General features: G+C 40.3%; 1 protein-coding gene across 3 annotated transcripts in view; it reads right to left on the bottom strand.

Moving 5' to 3' along the window:
• Positions 1 to 1,112: 1,112 nt before the first annotated feature.
• Positions 1,113 to 21,741, bottom strand: part of TEX11 (testis expressed 11) — a 295,012-nt gene continuing 274,383 nt past the window's right edge. For all 3 annotated transcript variants that reach the window (XM_027608457.1, XM_027608459.1, XM_027608458.1), the window contains 2 exons: positions 1,932 to 2,096; positions 1,113 to 1,344 (listed from right to left, as the gene is read on the bottom strand). In XM_027608457.1, coding sequence (XP_027464258.1) covers positions 1,273 to 1,344; positions 1,932 to 2,096 — 237 coding nt within the window. In that variant the 3' untranslated portion in view covers positions 1,113 to 1,272. The remainder of the gene's footprint in view (positions 1,345 to 1,931; positions 2,097 to 21,741) is intronic.

Genomic DNA, 21,741 nt, shown 5'->3' with positions numbered 1-21,741 from the left:
ACTCTTCAAAAATGTCAAGGTCATGAATGAAAGGATGAGAAACTATTTCCGTTTGTAGGAGATCAAAGAGACATGACAACTAAACGCAACTTATGATTCTGAACTTGGGAAGGGCTTTATTAGGACAATCGGTGACATTGGAATGGAGTCTGCTTATTAGACAGTGGAATGGCATCATTGTTCATTTCCTAATTTTGATGCTTCGGCTGGGGTCCTGGAGGAAACTATCCTTGTTTTTAGGAAGTACACACTGAGGTATGAAGGGGTCACAGAGCAAGAGATCTGCAAATTAATCTCCAATGGTTTAGAAAGAAACACAAAGAGAATGACAGAGCAATGTGGTAAAATGTCGACACATAGGGAAGCTGGGTGAAGGGTGTATGGCGGTTCTTTGTGCTTATCTCTGCACTTTTGCTGTAAGTTATGAAACTATTTCGAAATCCAAAGTTAAACACTGTTAATCCAAATCAACTGGGAGAAAAAAAGCCAACGTGACCTTAGAGTACACTAATGCAAGTCTAGCCAGAATGAGGCTGCTGAACTCCTGTGTGGGTCAGACCTCACTGGAACATGGGATTTGGCTCCTGGAAGGTGAGGGGTCTGGGGATGTTCAACCAGAAGAAGAAAAAGCCAGGAGGATGGGGGGAGCCTGACTTCCGTCTTCAGTTTTCCAAAGGGCATCTGGGACAGGGAGAGCAGACCTCTATAGGGAGACAAATTTCTGTTCAGTATGAGGAAGGGCTATTTACCAATTAGCAAAAAAGGGGGATTGAGCCATCTCGGGAGTTCCCCGTCATAGGATATGCTTTGACAGAGGCGGGACAACCCATCCTCATCAAGCGAGTTGAGGTGTCTGCTCAATTCTGGGCCCAATAACGACTAAGGTCCTTCTGATGGAGAGTCCACGGTTCTCTGTTATCTTCAGGTAGTGGGAATTTGACCACTTCAGGAATGAAATGCACCCTGTGTTGGACTTGGATGAACATTTCCTTCTGTTCACATGGGGCATGAGTCATCCTGCTCTCATGTGGGCTATTTCAATATATAATATCCTGAGCACCTTGGAAAATTTATTTGTCCCCCAGAAATGAGCTGGTCACCACGGTGAAAGTCAAAATGCTTTTATTAACAACATTGAAAATAGGTCCTGAGAAAACAGAAACAAAAACTTAAGAGAAAGTTTGGCAAGAACTTAAACGCTCAACATCTCAGGACCAAACATCTTCAGGTTGCTGGCAGCCTGCCTGCTCATATGCTTTGTCCCGGCACTTCTCACTCTTCATTAAAAAGTGAGCCCTTCTTTCGATTCAGCGCTTCCACAAGCTCACCATACAGAATATTCACCTGGGAAAGAGAACAGCAGATAGATTTCCTGAGACACAAGGAAATGTGGCACAGCTTCCCAGACTCTTAGGGAAGGGGAACCCCATCGCATGAGGTCCGTTGACTCGGGACAAGCAGCGATTATAAGGGAGAAGGTGCTTAAAACATAAAATAGCCTTTGCTCTTATTTGGTAGCAAGACTTCCCCCCACCCCCCCTCAAGCCTCTCCTGGTTAGCTAGTGGCCCAGAAGTCTGCAACCCAGACTACTCCCTTAAGAAAACACCTCCAGAAACCGTCATTGTTGGCCCAGTGGTCAGTCCTTCCCCACTTGCACTGGCATCAACGGTGATGCCTCTTTCCAGAGCTCTATCTTGGCATTCTTCTTAGATTCCACTTGCTCCCCCTAGGTGCCCCCCCCACCGTTCACCATCCTTCCCGGTTTTCACTCTAAGATGTTACTGTTTAGAGTCCCTTAAGTCTCATAGTTCTGTGGAAGCACTACGAGGAACAATGATCAGGATCCTTTCCCGGCCAAGAAGGTAGGGCTGAGTCTTTACCAGGTACCCAGATAGAACCTCTCAGCCCCCCTAGTCCTCTCCCTCCTCACCTGAGTTTCATAGCTTCTCTTGAGGGAGCCAAGGTGGTCGAGAAAACGCAAGGCTAGGCCACACCATTTTTCTGCAGAGACATACTTTCTCCTGCCATACATAAATATGCCAGTGTTCCAGGACTTGATCATCAGCCAGAGAATCTCTGTTTCTGGGTAGCCTTCCTGAAATCCAAGAACAGTATCAGTGCTGTGCCCGTTATTATTAAACATGGGTGCTCTGCTATCACAAGGAAAGAGCCATAGCCTCCATGAGCAATGCTAAGCCCCTTGAGAGTAGGAGCAGAGCATCTTGAAGGTTTGTCAGCTGTAGAATGCTCCACAGCAAGACCTCAGGAAGTGACATGTAAACTGAAAAAAGCACCGAGGCCTGCTTGTACTCGGTCTTGGTCTCCCTGACGCAGGAGAAAACCCTATGTCTTGTTGGTGGCTCCCCGTGGTGCTGTCCTCAGTCTATTATTTCTAATTCTCAGAGAGGCTTGTCAAGAAGAAGTTTTATTGAATCTGCTCATTTCCTTGACCTGAATTAGTGGGTATTTAGAATAGAAATTATATTCTTTAGGTTTTGCATATATATTTATTTTAAGGAACTGGCTCACACAGTTGTGGGGGCTGGCAAGTTGGAAATCTGTAGGGTAGGCCAGCAGGCTGTATATTCAGGTAAGAGATGATGTTCCAAGCCTGAGTCTGAAATCTGTAGGGCAAGCCAGCGGGCTGGAGACTCAGGCAGGATTTCACTGTTACAATTTTGAGGCAGAATTCCTTCTTCAGGAAATCTCAGTTTTTGCTTTAAGGCAAAACCTGATTTTGGAGGGTAATCCGTTTTATTTAAAGTCAACCAATTGTAATTAAAAGGAAAATACTAATCTTCTGTGTTGACGACACGTACCTAGCTATGAACAAAAGGGCCCATTTCTAAGGCGGTCCCTTCACCTAAGAGTAGTCTTTAACGTGGCTGATGTCGAGATTTTGCAAGAAAGAAAGGGACTGGTCTGAGGAACTACTTTCCAAGTTCTTGTACAGGAGATGGACCACGAAGGGAGCATTCATATGCTCGATCCAGGTTAAAGCCCTTCATCTACGCAACAGGCCCCTGAAGGGGGAAATGCGATAGAAGACTCGGGCCGCGGTTTCTTGGGAGTGTCCATGTCTCAGCTGAACTGCTTTCACTCATTTGGGTCTACAGAAATCACCGTGCATAAAACCCTCTGAGAATGAGGGTGCTAAGAGGGACAAAACAAGGCTCTTATCCTAAAGGCCACATAGAGCCTCTGGGGAGACAGGGCATCCGCGTGCGGAGAGGACCACACAAGGCATGTGATTAAGGACTAGGCAGTCGGTGCTCTAATTCGGTTAAAAAACGCACAAACGAGCCTCAGACTGGCACAGTCAGAGGAGGTCTCGTCTCTCCTAGAAACGCCACCTCCCAGCCCTGTCCGCTGGGTAAATGTCTACTCTTTCTTCAAATTCACAAGCAGAGTCACGTGCTCCTTTCTCTCTGCTTCCACAGCAAGCTTTACATCCCTGATACACCTTCATCACCTTGCTTTGGCACTGGGTATGTATTTATCTCCTCCACCAGATGGTCGCGTTCGTGGAGGTGTAGGGCATTTGTCTTGCTTACCTCTGTATCCTCAGAGTCGCACACCATGCCTGGCATGGAAGGGGGGCACAACGGATGCCTGATGGATGAATGCATGAACGAATGCATCAACGCCCAAAGACTCCCTCCTCTGTGAGGCATTCCCTGATGCCCACACCACTCGGCTCCTATGACCCTGTGTTCGCAGCACCGCAACAGCACTTTGTAACACGGTGTTGTCCGTCTCCCCCACTAGGCTGGGAGCTCCTTGAAGGCAGCATGGCATCTACCTTTGTAAAGTCACAGCCTGGCACAGTGTCTGACAGGGTCGCGATCGTAACTGAACGGATGACCAAATGACTGAACAAACATGGCCTTAGGGTAGAGGAGTAGGACCTAGACATCCAGAGATTATAGGAAATCTCCACAATAGGGCAAATGCGTAGAAAGCAGACTGGTGGCTGTCAGGGACTGGGGCGGGGAGGAACGGGGAAGGACGGCTGGTGGTTCCAGGGTCTCTTCGGAGTGACAGCAATGTTACAGAATCAGATACTGATGGCGCTTGCACAACACATACGAAAACCCACAGAACTGGAAACTTTACAGTTGTGAGTTTTATAATATATGACTTCTATCTCAATAAAAATGATAATCTAGATATACAGAGAAAGAGAAGGGATTCCGTGTGGGCAGAACAGGACAAATAAAGACCTGGACTGTGCTTGAGGTTGTGCACGTCTCAGGGGGACTAATACGTGTTTGGCCTAAGCAGACACTTTATGTGGGGAAATTAGTGCGGAATAGGACGAGAAATGTAGGGTAGGGCTACCTAAGTATGTTCTAAATCCTTTTCCTCGGAACAGTAGTGTCATGAAAAATAGATGGTCAGTAAAAACAGGGTTCTTCAGTCCCACATGTCTTGGACACGCTGCATTCTACACATACCCTCTTAGAGCAGTATAACGCACATTCGTTCATTAAGCGTCCCAGGAAGGTTTATAGAAAAGAGATCATGTGACTGTGCCTTAATACAGGGTATGCAGACCATTTACTAACATCTTGTGGAATGTCGTTTGTGAAACATTGGCCTGGAGCGTAAAGGGTTTTGCATCACAAGCCATAGATTTCGGAAAGTATTCTGCCGGCAATGAGAAATCACTGAAAGTTTCTGAGAAGGGAACGGACAGTGATGAAATTAGAGTTTTCATAAGAGTGAAAGGCCAGTAGTGTTTAGAATGGACGTGAGTGTGAGAAAACAGCGAGACCTGTTTAAATGGAACTGTTAAGGGTCTAAGGATGAAGTGATGAGGGGGAGAACTAACATAGTGGCAATGGAAAGATGTAAGGAAGATTCTAAAGGAAGAATCAATAAAACCTGGTAACTGCTTTGATATGGGAAATGAAAGATACATCAATTGAAAATGGCTCGAAAGTGCATAGTTTGAGTGGCTGAGGGAATGCTGATACATTGAAAGGAGGAACTGGAAGATGATTCTGGGGATAAGGGATCAAGATAATGATAAGTTCTCCTTTAATCATGTTGGGCTTGAGGTAGCTTTGGGAGACAGGTAGGCTGTTTCATGTATGGACTGGAACTGAGGTAACACTTGAAGTGTATCAATTCACTTGAAGGACAGAGTTACAGAATATAGAGAAGGAAAAAGTACAGAATCATGGAAATGTTCACAGTTGGGTGGAGGAGTGAAAAGATAATGCAGAGGAGTGGTGTGAAAATAAAGGATAAAGGAAAAAATTTCAGCGAGGAGGCAGAGGTTAATAATGAGGGCCAGGGTAAAGAAAGAGGCCATTAGATTTGTTAGGAGTTGGTAATTCGTGGCGCTGCTGAGTACAGTGTGGCTAAGAGGGCAGGGAGTGAGGGAAAGAGTGGCTCAAGATGAGGACAGACAGGGAGGCAAGGGCCGTGTAGGCCACATTCAGAATTTTGGTCTTTAAGAGCAGTGGGGAACTACAGACGAAGATAAGCAAGGTCACATATTTTGAAAATTTAAAAAACATCATTCTGGTCACTTGATGGAAAAAGGTATGGAAGAAAGCAAGAGATGCAAGGAGACCAGCTAAACTTTTCCCACAGTAGCTGAGGTAAAGATGATAACTTGAACTAGGCTGGTGATGGTGGAGGGTGGGAGGAAGTGAATGAATCTGAGATATTTAGGAAGCAGAATTGACAGGACTTGGTAATACACTAGAAATGAGGGGTGATGCCTACATGTCTGGCTTAGGCAACTAGAAGAACGATGGTGCCATTCAATGAGTTAGGCAACACCACAGGAGTTTTACTTCATGTCCAGCATTGCTCAGGAGAATCATTAATCTTCAATAAAGTAATGCATCAAGCGCAGCTACTCACCCCAAAGTGACCTAGACTGGCTTAGGTGAAATACAAGTCAATGACAGCAAATAGAGGTGTTGGCTCTTAGGACTTTCTGGGGCTCATAATAGAAGCCAGTTTTTTTCTGTCCTCACCATCTTAATAAATACAGCAGTCATACAAATTTCTAACAAAACTAGGTGTTCTGAAACATAATGACTGTCTCTTTAGGTTCTCCTTGGGATTCCTGAAGTGATTATTGTGTATATCACTTTTATTGAGATATAATTCAAGTACCATAAAATTTACCTATTTAAAGTGTACAATTCAATGGTTTTTAGTATATTCACAGAGTTCTGCCATCATTGCCACAATTAATTTTAGAACATTTTTATCCCCTTTAAAGGGAACCATATGCCCGTTAGTCACTCCCCATTTCCCCCAATACTCTCCCCACATCCTTCGGCAACTACTAATCTAATTTCTCTCTCTTATAGATTGGCCTATTCTGGACATTTTGGATAAATGGAGTCACACAGTATGTAGTCCTTATAACAGGCATCTTTCACTTAGCATAATGCTTTCAAGATCCACCCATGTTGTAGCATGTGTCGTCAGCAACTCATTTCTTTTTATGGAAAAGTCTGTTCCCCTCACATGTGAAGCCTCTTATGTTGCTTCTCAGGACACAGCCTCTGTTCTTACAGATTGCCCTTACCCCGGGAAAAAATCTCTAAGTCCCTGCTCCAGAGCTTTAGGGGGGGCAGTGGACGCCTTTCTTCTGAGTGATACACCTGCTTTTAGAGTAGGGTACTGGGTAGGACAGTAGTCTCTAGTGTTCTCGGCTTGCCTCTTTGGGTGAGGAACCTCTGCCCTAAGAGTTAGCTGGGGCAAGGGTCCCAGTGGTCTGACTTGCCTGAGGTAGATCCTTCGCCCTCTAAGTGGGGGCTGGGAAAAGGAAGGGAGGCCTCACTCTTTTGGCCATACTTGGCAAAAATTTAGCCTTTGTAGCTTGGAGCTAAAGGTGGGATAGAAGTGCCGGCAGCCTGCTGCTCTTGTGGGACATCATATCGTTCGACTGGGAGGCTGAAGGGAGTGGGAGCGTTGTTTCCCTGGCCACAGTCTCCTGGAATGGAGCTTCCATCATGCTGAGCTGGGGGTGGGACAGGGAGCCGAGTGGGTCATGGCTCAAGTAGCACAGACTCTCAAGGTTCCTACCAAGATTTAGTAGATTTTCTTGAAGAGATCCTTTTATGTTTTCTGTATGTTCTTAAAACAATTTCTAAAGACTTTAGTTGTTTTTTCTTTCTTTTCCTTCTTTTAAAAGATTTATTTATTTATTTATTTATTAAAGATTTTATTTATTTGAGAGGGAGAGGGAGAGAGAGAGCAAGCGCACAGGAGCGGGGGGAGTGGGAGCTGAGCTGAGCTGAGCTCCCGCTGAGCAGGGAGCCTGAGGGACTCGATCCTAGGACTTGGGAGATCATGACCTGAGCCAAAGGCAGATGCTTAACCAACTGAGCCCCCCAGGCACCCCTAGATTTATTTATTTTTGTTTAAGAGAGAGCGAGCGAGAGAGCACGCAAGCCAGTGGGGGGGAGGGGCAGAGGGAGAGAATCCTCAAGCAGACTCCCTGCTGAGTGAGGAGCCTGATGCAGGGTTCAAGCTCATGAACCTGAAACCATAACCTCGGCTGAAATCAAGAGTTGAATGCTTAACCAACTGAGCCACTCAGGTGCCCCTGGTTGTTTTTTCTATAATTTTCACCAGTATGGTTGTTTTGCTGGGGAACATGCCCATTCAGATTCTCATACTGCCATTACAGAGGTGAAAGTCTCTAGAAACCTCCTTTTATTAATAAGGAAACTGAGGCCAAGATATTCAGTGCCGTATGCCTAGGGCCACACAGTGTGTTTGTGGCATGGGTAAGAGTAGAAGCCAGGGGCACTCACCAGCCTTTGACTGGTTATTTTCCCAACCACATCCTCTAATTTAGTGAAAATCTCTCCATTTTTACCTGATGTTAACAAAGAAATATATTGTTGTTTATAAGATTTCCTTGATTAATTCTGTAGTTGAACAACTTTTGTATGTGTTTCTTAGCCAACTGCATGTCTCCTTTTGTAGCTTACCTAGCTACAAAAAAAAAAAAAGCTATTGCTTTTGCTCATTTTTTTCTGGTGTTGGTAATCTTTTTCTTAATGATTTTTAATTTAAAAATGGATACATAGATGAATGGAGCAGAACAGAGACCCCAGAAATAAACCCATGATTATATGGTCAATTAATCTATGACAAAGGAGGTAATAATATATGGAGGAAAAGATAGTATTTTCAATAAATGATGCCAGAAAAATTGGACAGCCACATGGAAAAGAATGAAACTGGACCACTTTCTAAGACCATACACAAAAACAAACTCAAAATGAATGAAAGACCTAAATGTGAGACATGAAACCATAAAAATCCTAGAAGAGAACACAGGCAGTACTTTCTCTGACATCAGCCATAGCAACATTTCTCTAGATGTTTCCTAAGGCCAGGGAAACAAAAGCAAAAACAAACTATTGGGACTGCATTTAAATAAAAAACTTTTGCACAGCAAAGGAAACCAGCAACAAAATAAAAAGACAACGTGATGAATAGGAGAAGATATTTGCAAATGATATATCTGACAAGGTACTAACCAAAATATATAAGAAGTGTACACCACTCAACCCCCAAAAAACAATCTGATTAAAAAAATGGACAGAGGACCTGAGTAGACATTTTCCAAAGAAGACATGCAGATGGTGAACAGACACATGAAAAGAGGCTCAACATCACTCATCATCAGGGAAATGCACATCAAAACCACAATAAGATATCAGCTTACACCAGTTAGAAGGGCTAAAATCAAAATGACAAGAAATAACAAGTGTTGGTGAGGACGTGGAGAAAAAGGAACCCTCATGCACTGTTGGTGGGAATGCAAACTGGTGCAGCCACTGTGGAAACCAGTATGGAGTTCCCTCAAAAAATTAAAAATAGAAATACCATATGATCTAGTAATTCCACAATTGGGTATTTACCCAAAGAAAACAAAAACACTAATTCAAAAAGACATATGCACCCCTATGTTTATTGCAGCATTATAGCCAAGATATGGAAATAACCTGTGTCCCTTGACAAACAAATGGATAAGGGAAGTGTGGTGTACACACACACACACACACGCGCGCGCACACGCACATGCACACACAGGAATATTACACAGCTGTAAAAAAGGATGAGCTCGTGCCACTTGAGACAACAGGAATGATGGACCTGGAAGGTATTACGCTAAGTGAAATAAGTCAGACTGAGAAAGACAAATACCATATGATTTCACTCATAAGTGGAACCTTAAAAAAAAAACCCAAACACCAAATGAATACATAAACAAAAAGCAGAATCAGACTTATAAACTCAGAGAACTGATGGTTGCCAAAGCGGAGAGAGGTGCGGGTTGAGCAAAATGGCTAAAGGGGAGAAAGAGATCCAGGCTCCCAGTTACGGAATGGATACGTCACAGGAATAAAGGCACAGCATAAGGGGTACAGTCAGTGATGTTCTACTAGCCGGATAATGGGTGTGATGGGACAGACGGGAGCTACACTTGTGCCGAACACGGCATAATGTATAAACTTTGTCAAGTCACTAAGTTGTAAACCTGAAACTAATGTAACATTGTGTGTCAACTCAAATAAAAAAAATAAAAAAAAATAAAAATGCTACAAATATTTTATCTAAGTCCGTGGCTTATTTTGAAGCTTTCTGTGGTATCTTGGGTCATTTATTAATTTATGTAACTGAGGGGCGCCTGGGTGGCTCAGTCGGTTAGGCGTCTGCCTTTGGCTCACGTCATGATCTCCAGGTCCTGGGATCGAGTCCTGCATCGGGCTCCCTGCTCAGCGGGGAGCCTGCTTCTCCCTCTCCCTCTGCCTGATGTTCCCCCTGCTTGTGCTCTCTCTCTCTCTGACAAATAAATCAATAAAATCTTTAAGAAAAAAAGAAATACTATTGAGATTTTTATTTTGATTGAATTTAGGGAAACTGAGTCCTATTAAGCCTTCCCATCCAGGAACATGGTATATATTCCATTTGTTGGAGACCTATGACATTTTTAGAGCAGAAAGGGAAGATCTGTAGAAAGGTAGAGATTGAACATAATGGAGAACTGGTAAAGTGCTTCAGGAGGTACAGGAAGATTAAACTCACAGTATAAGATTGCAGGAATATCTCTTCTTTTAAGAAAAAAGGTTAAGATGAGTAAATAAGTACAATGGCAGAATGTTATGGTTGAAACAGGGACCAATGGGGGAACTCATACTTAATGTCCTTAATCTTCTCAATTAAAAAGATATGATGAGATCATTTACTAGGGTCATCATGAAGTAGTTCTAAGTTTTTATCAAAGAACAAAAGGCTTTTTTATGAGAGCAGAAAAGGCTTGAAGCAGTCTTTTTACTTGAGTTTGCAAAAAACTTGACAGGAATGAAAGGACTTCTGAGCAGTGATAAGAACCCATTTAAAGTTTAACATGATTCCGTATTGGACAGTTCTGTGCTTTTCTCTTTTTTTAGAATTTATTTTTATTTTTTCATAATTAACATACAATGTATTATTTGCCTCAGGAGTACAGGTCTGTGATTCATCAGTCTTACCCAACACCCAGTGCTCTGTGCTTTTCTCTAGTGATTCTGCTGATTAATATCAGGAGAAGAACTGATGGTGGTAGGTCCCTTGGCTAGGGAAAAAAATGAAACAGCAGGCATGACCGAAAAAAGAAAAAAGAAAGAGAAAGAGAGAGAAAGAGAGAAAGAAAGAAAGAAAAGGAAAAAAGGAATGTGGTTAGATTGGTCTTTAAGAGAATGGGAAGAGCTGAGTTATTTGAAGTCCAAGTGAGAGCCAAGAATAGGTGTAGGGAAGTAAGAGATTATAGTAACTAGAAAAACTTTGAGTTGACAATCTTGGAAATGGAGCTTATATGGGGTATAGACAGTGGCTAAAGAGCAAAAACACCCCCCACCCCCGTGAGGTGGATGAATTGATAACATGGATGCCAAAGTCACTTAGGATAATAAACTGAATTTACCAAGAAGGGAAAAATTGGGCTCAGAAAGCGCTAGTTCATGACAACACTGATAATAAAGAGACAGAAGACACAGATTTTAAGTGAAGAAAAGCAGCAGGAAGATGGTGTGTAAAAAGCACAAAGTGGTAACATGAAGCAGGGATTCAGGTAATTTAGTTCCTTCTTCTGCCAAGAAAAAGGGAGTGGGAGAATATGAGCCCTCCACAAAAAACGATTAGTGAGGGACATGTTGTCTTGAGGGAAGATCCTGCTTTGTTCTAAGAGGAAGAAGGGAGAAAAGGTGAAGATTGATAATAAGGAGAATATTGCCTACAATTCTGTGGGGGAAACACTATCTTTTTTGGGGACGTTGGATGAAGTTATGGATAACCTTGAGAGTGAGGGTAAGGATTTAGAAAATGCAGAGCTATCAGAGATTTGGGGGGAAAAGGAGATGTGGGGGAAAAGGACTGATGTAACAAAGTTGGTGTTTTAGGGTGACATACTTAATAGGGATGAACAGGTAGAACTGGAGAAGAGTTAGAGACCATTTACGAAACTAACTACAGAAATCCAGAAGAGACACGATATCTAAGCCTGGATCGAAGATATCTTTGCATTAACCTCAATTCCAGCTACAAGGAGATGTGAAGCTTGGAAGAAGAAAAATTTGATGAAGGAAAAACCCTAGGACCATTGTGCTATGAAGAAAGTGCACCAGGTTCAATTCTCAGCTCTGCTTTTTTATATAGCTGCATGAGCTTGCGTAAGATATTTAATCTTTCAAGGCCTCAGTTTACAAAATAATAAAATTGAAATGGATTAACCCTAAAGATCATTCATTTCAGTTCTAAATTCTATCAGTCAATGAATGAAGCTTTAGCTTTCATTTCCTTTAGATCCCAAGTCTTGTTTATAAGCTATTATAAGATTGGCAGAAGTGCTAATTCTGTCAATACTAAACATGAAAAGAAAGATGATACTGACAAATGGGCAAGCAGTGTTTCTCAAATTTCACAGTGCATACAAGTCACTTGGGGATATTGTTAAAATGAAGATTCTGATTCAGTTGTTCTGGGATGGGCCTGAGTTTCTACACTTCTCACAAGCTCCCAGGGAATGCTGATGCTACTGGTCCATGGACTCTACTCTGAGGAGCAAACTCCTAGGAAGTATAGCTTAGTAGTTTGAATCACCTTAGCTTCCTTTGTAAAAGAAATGAGGCTGCTTTCTCCTGGGCTTCTTGCTGGTTATGCAACATGCCTTTGTGACTCTCTGTGACTCAGATGTCAGCTGTGAGATTTCGTTTGTCCCTTTTATTTAAGTGTAGGGGTTTCCCCCTATTATCTATGTTTCTGTGTGGTCATAACAATGAACCAGGGAACTTCCACTTCTATGAGATGGAGTAGATGTACTTATCCCTATTCCTTCTACTAAGTACAACTAAAACCCTAGACATTGTTCATAAAATAACCATAAGACTCAAAAAGATATTATTCATAAAACAGATAAAAGACTCTGAAAGGTAGAGAGATGAAAGACCGGCTAGGGGTCTTGGGGCCAAAGAATGATATACTGGTGAGTTCCCTGGGTTTTCAGGTGTTCACATATCTGACAGTCGGTGCTAGGGATGCCAACAGGCACAGACAAACAAACGCCCCATGAAAAGTATGTTCTTCCTAGACAAAGTACCAGGAAAAGGGCAGCAATGCAAGACAGAAAACCTTTAGACATTAACTATTCTATTACAGCTGAACATCGCAGAAGACACTGTGGTCCTAGCCCCACAAACTCCAGCAAAAGCCAAGTGGGGAGCCTAAATTTCTATCCTTGTGAGGGTGTAATGAGGCACCCCAACCACTGCCTGCATGGTATCAGAGGAACCTAGATTTCCACCCCCAGAGAAGGTGGAACAAAGGACGAACAGAGTCTGCAAACGCTTGTGAAGAGGTAGGACTTTAACCATCACACAGCAGATAATGAGGCACCCCCACCATAGTGTCAGTGGAGACCATGTGGGGCACCATCTCCCCCCAGCAGTAACAAGGAATCCTCCCCCTTGAGTATCAGTGGAGGCCAAGTGGGGAACCTGAGCGTCTATTTCCACCTGGAAGTATTAAGACCAAACTCTCTTCCCTGGCATAGCAGTGCCAGAGAAATCCAGCTATAAAACAGAAGGTTCAAATGAGATCCAGAGTCTCATAAACGTAATATGAAAATGTCTAGGTTTCAATAAGAAATGATTCATCAGACCAAGAACTAAGAAGAACTCGGACTGAATGAAAAAAGACAATCAACTGATGCCAACACCAAGACGACAGAAATGTTACAGTATCTGACAAAAATTTTAAAGTAACCATCATAGCACAGTGAAGGAAACAATCAACAAAATTAAAAGGCAATCTGTGGAATGGGAGAAGATATTTGCATATGACATATCTGGCAAACAGTATCCAAAATATATAAAGAACGTGTAAAATCCAACATCCAAAGCACAAATAATCCAATTAAAAAATGAGCAGAAGACAGGAAGAGACATTTTTCCAAAGACATACAGAAGGCCAACAGACACATGAAAAGATGCTCAACATCATGTTCATCATCAGGGACATACAAATCAAAACTACAATGAGATACCACCTCACACCTGTCAGAATGGCTAAAATCAACAACACAAGAAACAACGGGTGTTGGCAAGGATGCGGAGAAAGGGGAACCCTCTTGCACTGTTGGTGGGAATGTAAACTGGTGCAGCCGCTCTGGAAAACAGTATGGAGTTTCCTCAGAAAGTTAAAAACAGAACTACCTTATGATCCCGCAATTGTACTACTAAGTATTTACCCAGAGAATACAAAATACTAATTTGAAAGGATACATGCACACTGCTACCTATAGCAGCCTTATCTACAATAGCCAAATTATGGAAAGAGCCCAAATGTTGACTGATGAGTGGATAAAGAAGAGGTGATGTGTGTGTATATATATGTGTGTGTGTATATGTAGATACATATATATAAACATACAGACATATAGACATATATATACATATACACACTAGCACACACAATAGAATGTTACTCAGCCATCAAAAAGAATGAAATCCTGCCAAGTGAAATAAGTCAGAGAAAGAAAAATACCATAAGATTTCACTCATATGTGGAATTTAAAGAAACAAAACAGATAATCATTGTGGGGGGAAAAAAGAGAGAGGCAAACCAGGAAACAAAGAGACCCTTAACTATATAGAGAACACACTGATGGTTACAGGAGGGGAGGTGGGTGAGGGGATGGGTTACATAGGTGATGGGGATGAAGGAGGGCACTTGTGATGAGCACCAGGTGCTGTACAGAAGTGCTGAATCACTGAATTGCACACCTGAAACTAATATTACACTGTATGTTAACTAAGGGGAATTTAAATAAAAACTTAAAAAAAATAAAGTAACCATCATAAAAATGCTTCCATAATGTACATACTTCAAAGAAAAAAATAGTAAGTCTCAGCAAGGGGCGCCTGAGTGGCTCATTCGGTTAAGCATCTGCCTTCAGCTCAGGTCATGATTCCAGGGGCCTGGGATTGAGCCCCACATCAGGCTCCCTGCTCAGCCAGGAGCCTGCTTCTCCCTCTGCCTCTGCCTGCCGCTCTGCCTGCTTGTGCTCTCTATCTCTCTGTCAAATAAATAAATTAATTAAAAAAAAAAGTCTCAGCAAAAAACCAGAAGACATAAAGAAGAACATATGGAAATTTCAGAACTGAAAAATATAATAGCTGAAATAAAAACCTCCATGAGTATCAGTTAGGAAAGATGTTGGGTTTGAAGTTGGTGTTGAGGAGAGTAACTACCATGACTTTCAGTGCTTTGAAGAAACCTCAGATGTGAGGTCTTCTGGCCAAGCTTCTGTGATTTCATATTGCCAGAGCATTTCTGTATCCCCTGGGGCTTGCAGCTTTCTATAAGTTTGCTGTGGCAGAACCAAGAAAGAAGGCATATGCAGATTTCTACAGAAATTATGATTCCATGAGAGATTTTGAGGAGATGAAGATGGGTGGTATCTTTCAGAGTGCACAGTGATTTTGGAATGTAAAGAATTCCTTTGCGTTGAGTTCCACTGAAGTTTGTCACTGACCTGTGTTCCTGAACTATGAAACATGAATACTAGGTTATGGAATAGTTTCTCTTGATAAACAAACAACTAACAAATTAAAAAAAGGAAAAAAAAAACCCTCCATGAATAGGTTCAACAGCAGAATGGAGGAGGCAGAGGAAAGATCAGTGAACTCAAAGAACAACAGAAATTACTCAATCTGAACAACAGAGGGAAATAGACAAAAAATAAGAGAATAAAGCCACCAAGGACTCATGGGACAATGACAAAGGTTTTAACCTTCCTGTCATCAGAGTCCTGGCAAGAGAGGACAAAGAGGGTGGGGCTGAGAAAGTACTCGAAGAAATTATGTGTGAAAACTTACCAAATTTGGCAAAAGACAAAAACCTACAGATTCACAAAGTTGAGTGAATCCCCAACAATATAAACTCAAAGAAATCCACCCAAGAGACATCACAGTCCAACTTCTGAAACTAAAGACAAAAAAAAATATTGAAGGCAGCCAAAGAAAAATAACACTTTACTTACAGGGAGAAAACAAGTTAAACATTAGCAGATTTCTCACCAGAAGCCCTGGAGGCCAGAGAAGTGACACAATATTTTTGAAGTACTGAAAGACAAGGATCATCAACCTGGAATCTTATAACAAAAACATCTTTTGGGAATGACAGAGAGATAGAGACATTATCAGATAAAGAGAAACTATGAGAATTTATCATCAACAGATCTTCTCTAAAAAATGGCTAAAGGTGGGGCGCCTGGCTGGCTCAGTCTGTAGAGCATGTGACTCTCAATCTCAGGGTCATGAATTCAAGCCCCACATCGGGCAGGGAGCCTACTTAAAAGAATGGCTAAAGGAAGCTCTCCAAACAGAAAAGAAAGGATAAGAAAGGAACCTTGCAACATCCAAAAGGAAAAAAGAAAACAGTAAACCTGTATTTTTATACAGGTAAATACAATGAGCTTTCCTTCTCCTTTTGAGTTTTCTAAATTATGGTTGAAGGTTGAAGTGAAAATTACAACACTGATGTGGTTCTAAATGTATATACAGGAAAATTTAGGTCAATTATTAAGTGGGGGAGGGTAAAGAGAGGTAAGGTTTCTATTTATTTAAAGATTTTATTTATTTACTTGAGAGATCGCACAAGAGCAGGGGGGAGGGGCAGAGGGAGAGGAAGAAGCAGACTCCCCACTGAGCAGGGAGCCTGACCCAGGGCTCAATCCCAGGACCCTGAGATCATGACCTGGGCCAAAGGCAGATGTTTAACCGAATGAGCCACCCAGGCACCCCTAGAGGTAAGGTTTCTATACTTCACTTGAACTGGTAACATGATGACAGCAGTAGACAGTCATAAGTTTCACACACACACACACACACACACACACACACGCACTCTGTAATATCTAAAGCAACCACTAAAAAGAAAAGCTATACAAAGAAATACAGTTAATAACATTACAGATGAAGCAAAATGGAATTCTAAAAAGTGTTCAAGTAATCCACAGGAAGGCAGGAAAGAGAAAAAAGAAATGAAAAACAGAGCAAAACAAACAAAAAACAAAAAATGAAGTGGCAGATTTACTCTAATGGATTAGTGATCTAAATATACTGATTAAAAGACACATTAGTAAAGTGGACTAAAAATGTGCTGTCTATATGCTGTCTACAAGAAACTGACTTCAAATATACAAGTATAGGCAGGATGAAAGTAAAAAGATGCAAACAGGTATATCATGTAAACATTAATCAAAAGATAGCAGGAGTGGCAAATTAATATTAGTGATTGTAGACTTGAGAGCAAAGAAAATCACCAGATAAACAGAAAGACAATATATACTGATAAAAAGGTTACTCTACAAAGAAGATATAGCAATCATAAATATGTAAGCATCCAACAACACAGTCACAAAATACATGAAGGAAAAACCAACAGGAGTGAAAGGAGAGCCAAATAATTCCAGTTATACTTGGAGACTTCAACATGCCCGCTCAAACACTAACAGAACAAGTAGCCTGAAAATCAGCAAAGATATATAAGAACTTGGAACACCATTACCCAGTGGCATCTAATCAACGTTTATGAACAATCCTCCTAACAAGAATAGGTTACAAATCTTTTCAAAGTCCCTGTGGAATATATAGTAAGATAGATCATATCCTACTCCATAAACGAATCTCAAAAAATTTAAATAACTGAAATCATACAAGTTGTGTTCTCTGACACAACTGAATAATACTAGAATTCAGTAACAGAAAGATAAAAGGAAAATCTGTAAACACTTAGAAATTAAACAACACAGTTCTAAGTGATTCATGAGTTGAAGAGGAAGTCTTGAGAGAAATGAAATAATACAATGAAATAACTGAAAGTGAAAATACAACACAGCAAAATTTGTAGGCACAGGTAAAGCAGCACTGACAGGGAAGTTTACAGCCCTAAAATGCATACATTAGAAAATGAGAAAAAGTCTCAAATTAATAATCTAAGCTCCCATCTCAGGAGCCTAGAAAAAGAGCAAACTAAGTGCAAAGTAAGCAGAACAAAGTAAATAATAAAGATTACAGGAGAGATCAACAAGACTGAAAACACAAAGACAATAAGGAAAAATCATTGGAGGAGCTGGTTCTTTGAGAAGATGGATAAAATTTACTAACTTCTACATGGAGCACTGGGTGTTATGAACAAACAATGAATCACGGAACACTACACCAAAACAAATGATGTAATATACGGTGATTCACATAACAATAAAAAATTAAAAAAATTTACTAACTTCTAGCAAGAATGATGGAGAAAAAAAAGGAAGACAAATTATCAATATCAGTAATGAAATATAGTGGATATCACTATAGAACCTGCACACATCAAAAGAATAATAAGGGAATAATACAAAGAACTCTATACACAAAAATTTGACAACTTAGATGAAATGGGTCACTTCATTGAAAAACACAACTGACCACAACTTACCCAACAGAAAACAGATAATTTGAACAGCTCTATAACTATTAAGGAAAGTGATTTTGTAATTTAACAACACTTGAAAAAAATATCCAGGCCCAGATAGTTTCACTGGAGAATTCTATCAAACATTCAGACAATTACTAACATAAAATCTATACAATCTTTTCCAAAAATATGCAAGAGAAGGGAACATACCCCAATTCATTTTATAAACTTAGTATTACTCTGATACCAAAAGCAGACCAAGACAGTGTACAAAAAGAAAACTAGAGGCCAATATCTCTCATGAATATAGATGAAAAATCTTTAACAAAAACACTAGCAAAAATAGAATTAATCAATATATAAAAAGAATTATACACCATGATCATGTGGGGTTTATTCCAAGGATACAAGGCTAGTTCAACATTTAAAATTGGTCAATGTAATTCACTATATTATACAGAAGAAAAGTCACATGATTATACCAACTGATGCAGGAAAAACACGTGACAAAATTCAAAACTCATTCATGATAGAATCAGGGAAATAAATGGGGTTAGGAAGCTTCTTCAACTTGATAAAGAGCCTCTACAAAAACCTATAGCTAACATTATACTTAATGGTGAAAGACAATGTTTTCTCCCTGATAGTGAACAAGGCAAGAATACCCAGTCTCACCACTCTTAACATAGTGCTGAAAGTTCTAGTCAGTACAATAAGGCAAGAAAAGGAAAGAGAAGGCATAAATAGTGGAAAAGAAGAAATAAAACTGTCCGTATTTGAGAAGGGGGATTAAGAGTATGTTTATCTTGATGAGCACTGAGTAATGCATAGAATTAATGAACTGTTGTACTGTACACCTGAAACGAACATAACACTGTATGTTAATTATACTTCAATTAAAGAGAAAGACCGTAAAACAAAACAAACAACAAATCAACAACAAAAAAACACCTGTCCCTATTTGCAGAGGACATGATTGTTTACACAGAAAATCCTAAGGAAACTTTCCCCCCCAAAATTCCAGAAATGAGTATGTTCAGCAAGGTTGCAGGATTCAAGACAAACACATAAAAATCTACTGTATTTCTTTATACAGTAGACCCTTGTACACATGGGTTTGAACTGTGCAGGTACACTTATACACAGATTTTTCTTATACATTCAGTACAGTACTATAAATGTGTTTTCTCTTTCTTATGATTTTCTTAACATTTTTGTTTCTCTAGCTCCCTTTATTGTAAGAATACAGTATATAATACATATAACATTGAAAATATGTGTTAACTAACTATGTTACTGGTAAGTCTTCCCATCAACGGTAGGCTATTAATAGTTAAGTTTTTGAGTAGTTAAAAGTTATACATAGATTTTTGACTGGTTGGCACCCCTAACTCCCATGTTGTTCAAGAGTCAACTATATTAGAAATTAACACATGGACATCATTTACAATCACTCAAAAAACCTGAAATACTTAGGTATAAATCTAACAAAACATGTACAGGACTTATATGTTGAAAAGTACATAATGCTAATGAAAGAGAGAAAAAAATCTAAATAAAGAGACATACTCTGTTCATGGATTGGAAGATTCAATATAATAAAGATGTCAATTCTTTTTCAATTGAGATATAACTAAAGATGTCAATTCTTGATATATACTGCACTGGGTTGGATAGTGTCCCTCAAAATTCATGTTCTTCCTGGAACCTCAGAATGTGACCATATTTGGTAACAGGGTCATTGAAGATGTAATTAAGTTAGGATGAGATCATACTGGAGTAGGATGGACCCTTAACCCAATAATGGCTCGTGTCCTGATAACAAGACAGAAGAAAAACGAGACACACGTAAGAAGAATTCCATGTGATGACAGAGACAGAAACTGCAGTGATGAATCCATAAGCCAAGGAACACCGAACATTGTCAGCAACCACTAGAAGCTAGGAAGAGACAAAGGAAGGATCCTCCCCCTAGAGACTTCAAAGAGAGTGTGGCCTTGCCGACACCTTGATTTCAGACTTCTAGCTTCCAGAACTGTGAGAGAAGTTTCTGCTATAAGCAGTTTGTGGTAATCTGTTTTGGCAGTCCTAGGAAATGAATACTGTTCAATACAATTGCTATCAAAATCCCAGAAAAAATATTTGTAGACATAGACAAGATTATTCTAAAATAAATATGTAAAGGCAAAGGAACCAGAACATCTAAAACAATTTTGCAAAAGAATAAAGTGGGTGGAATCACTCCACCTGATTTTAAGACTTATTATATAGTTACAGTAATCAGAACTGTGTGATACTGCCAGAGGGATAGACACATAGAGAACAGAACAGAGAACCCAGCAACAGACTCACATGAATATGCCCAACGGATTTCTGTCAAAAGTACAAAAGCAATTTAATGGAGGAAAGACAGCCTTGTCAAGAAAATGGTGCTAGAACAATAGACGTGCATAGGCAAAATGAACTGTAACCTAAATCTCATACCTCATACAAAAATTAACTTAAAATGTATCATAAACTTAAATGTAAAACAGAAAACTATAAAAACTTAAAAAAACCCAAAGGAACTGGGGGAAAATCTTTGGGATTTAGCGAGGCAAGGAGGTCTACAATGGACTTGACACCAAAAGTAGGATCGTGAGATGAAGTTGATGAAATGGACAAATTAAAAAAACTTTTGTTCTGTGAAAGACCTTAGAAGACAAGCTGCAACTGGGAGAAAATATTTTCAAATCATGCATCTGGCTAGTATCTACACTATAAAGAACTCTCGAAACTGAACAGTAAATAAGCAAAACAATCCAACTACAAAATGGACAAAAGATACCAACAGACATTTCACCAGAGAGGATATACAGACCGCAAATAAGCACAGGAAAAGCTGGTCAGCATCATTAGCTGTTAGGAAAATGCAAATTAAAACCACAAAAGATATTGTGACACACCTATCAGAATGGCTAAAATAAAACAATAGTGACAACACCAAATACTGACAAGGATGTGGAGATTCTGGATTATTCACACATTTCTGGCAAAAATGTAAAATGTTACGGACACTCTGGAAAACAGTTTGGCAGTTTCTTCAAAATCTAAACATGCAATTACTGTATGAGCCAGCAACTGCCTTCTTAGGTACTATCCCAGAGAAATGAAGACTCATGTTCACACAAAAACCTGTACACAGATGTTTACAGCAGCTTTATTTGTCATAGCCTCAAACTAGAAACAACCCAGATGACCTTCAACAGATGAATGGTTAAATGAACTGTGGTACCAGTTCATCCATACCATGGAATACTATTTAGCAATAAAAAACAATGACATACCGATACATACAACAACTTGTAACTTGATGAATCTCCAGAGAATTCTGCTGACTGAAAAAAAGCCAGTCTCAAAATTAGATACTGTATGATTTGTCATTACGGAAATGACAAAATTACAGAAATTGATGATAGGTTAGTGGTTGCCAGGTATTAAGGAGGGGCTGGGGTGGGAAAGAAGTAGGTGGGAACTATAGAAGGGCAACATGAGGTATCCTTGTGATACAAAAGTTCTGTGTCTTTTTTTTTAAATTAATTTATCTATTTGACAGAGAAAGAGACAGAGAAGGAACACACCCAGGGGGAGGGGGAGAGGGAGAAGCAGGCTCAATCCCAGGGATCATGACCAGAGCTGAAGGCAGACGCTTAACGACTGACCCACCCAGGCGCCCCGTAAAGTTCTGTGTCTTGACTGTAATAATA

Source organism: Zalophus californianus, chromosome X (genome assembly GCF_009762305.2).
Source record: "Zalophus californianus isolate mZalCal1 chromosome X, mZalCal1.pri.v2, whole genome shotgun sequence".
NCBI lineage: Eukaryota > Metazoa > Chordata > Mammalia > Carnivora > Otariidae > Zalophus > Zalophus californianus.
Note: the sequence above shows the minus strand (reverse complement) of the source record. Positions and strands in the feature narration are given on the sequence as shown.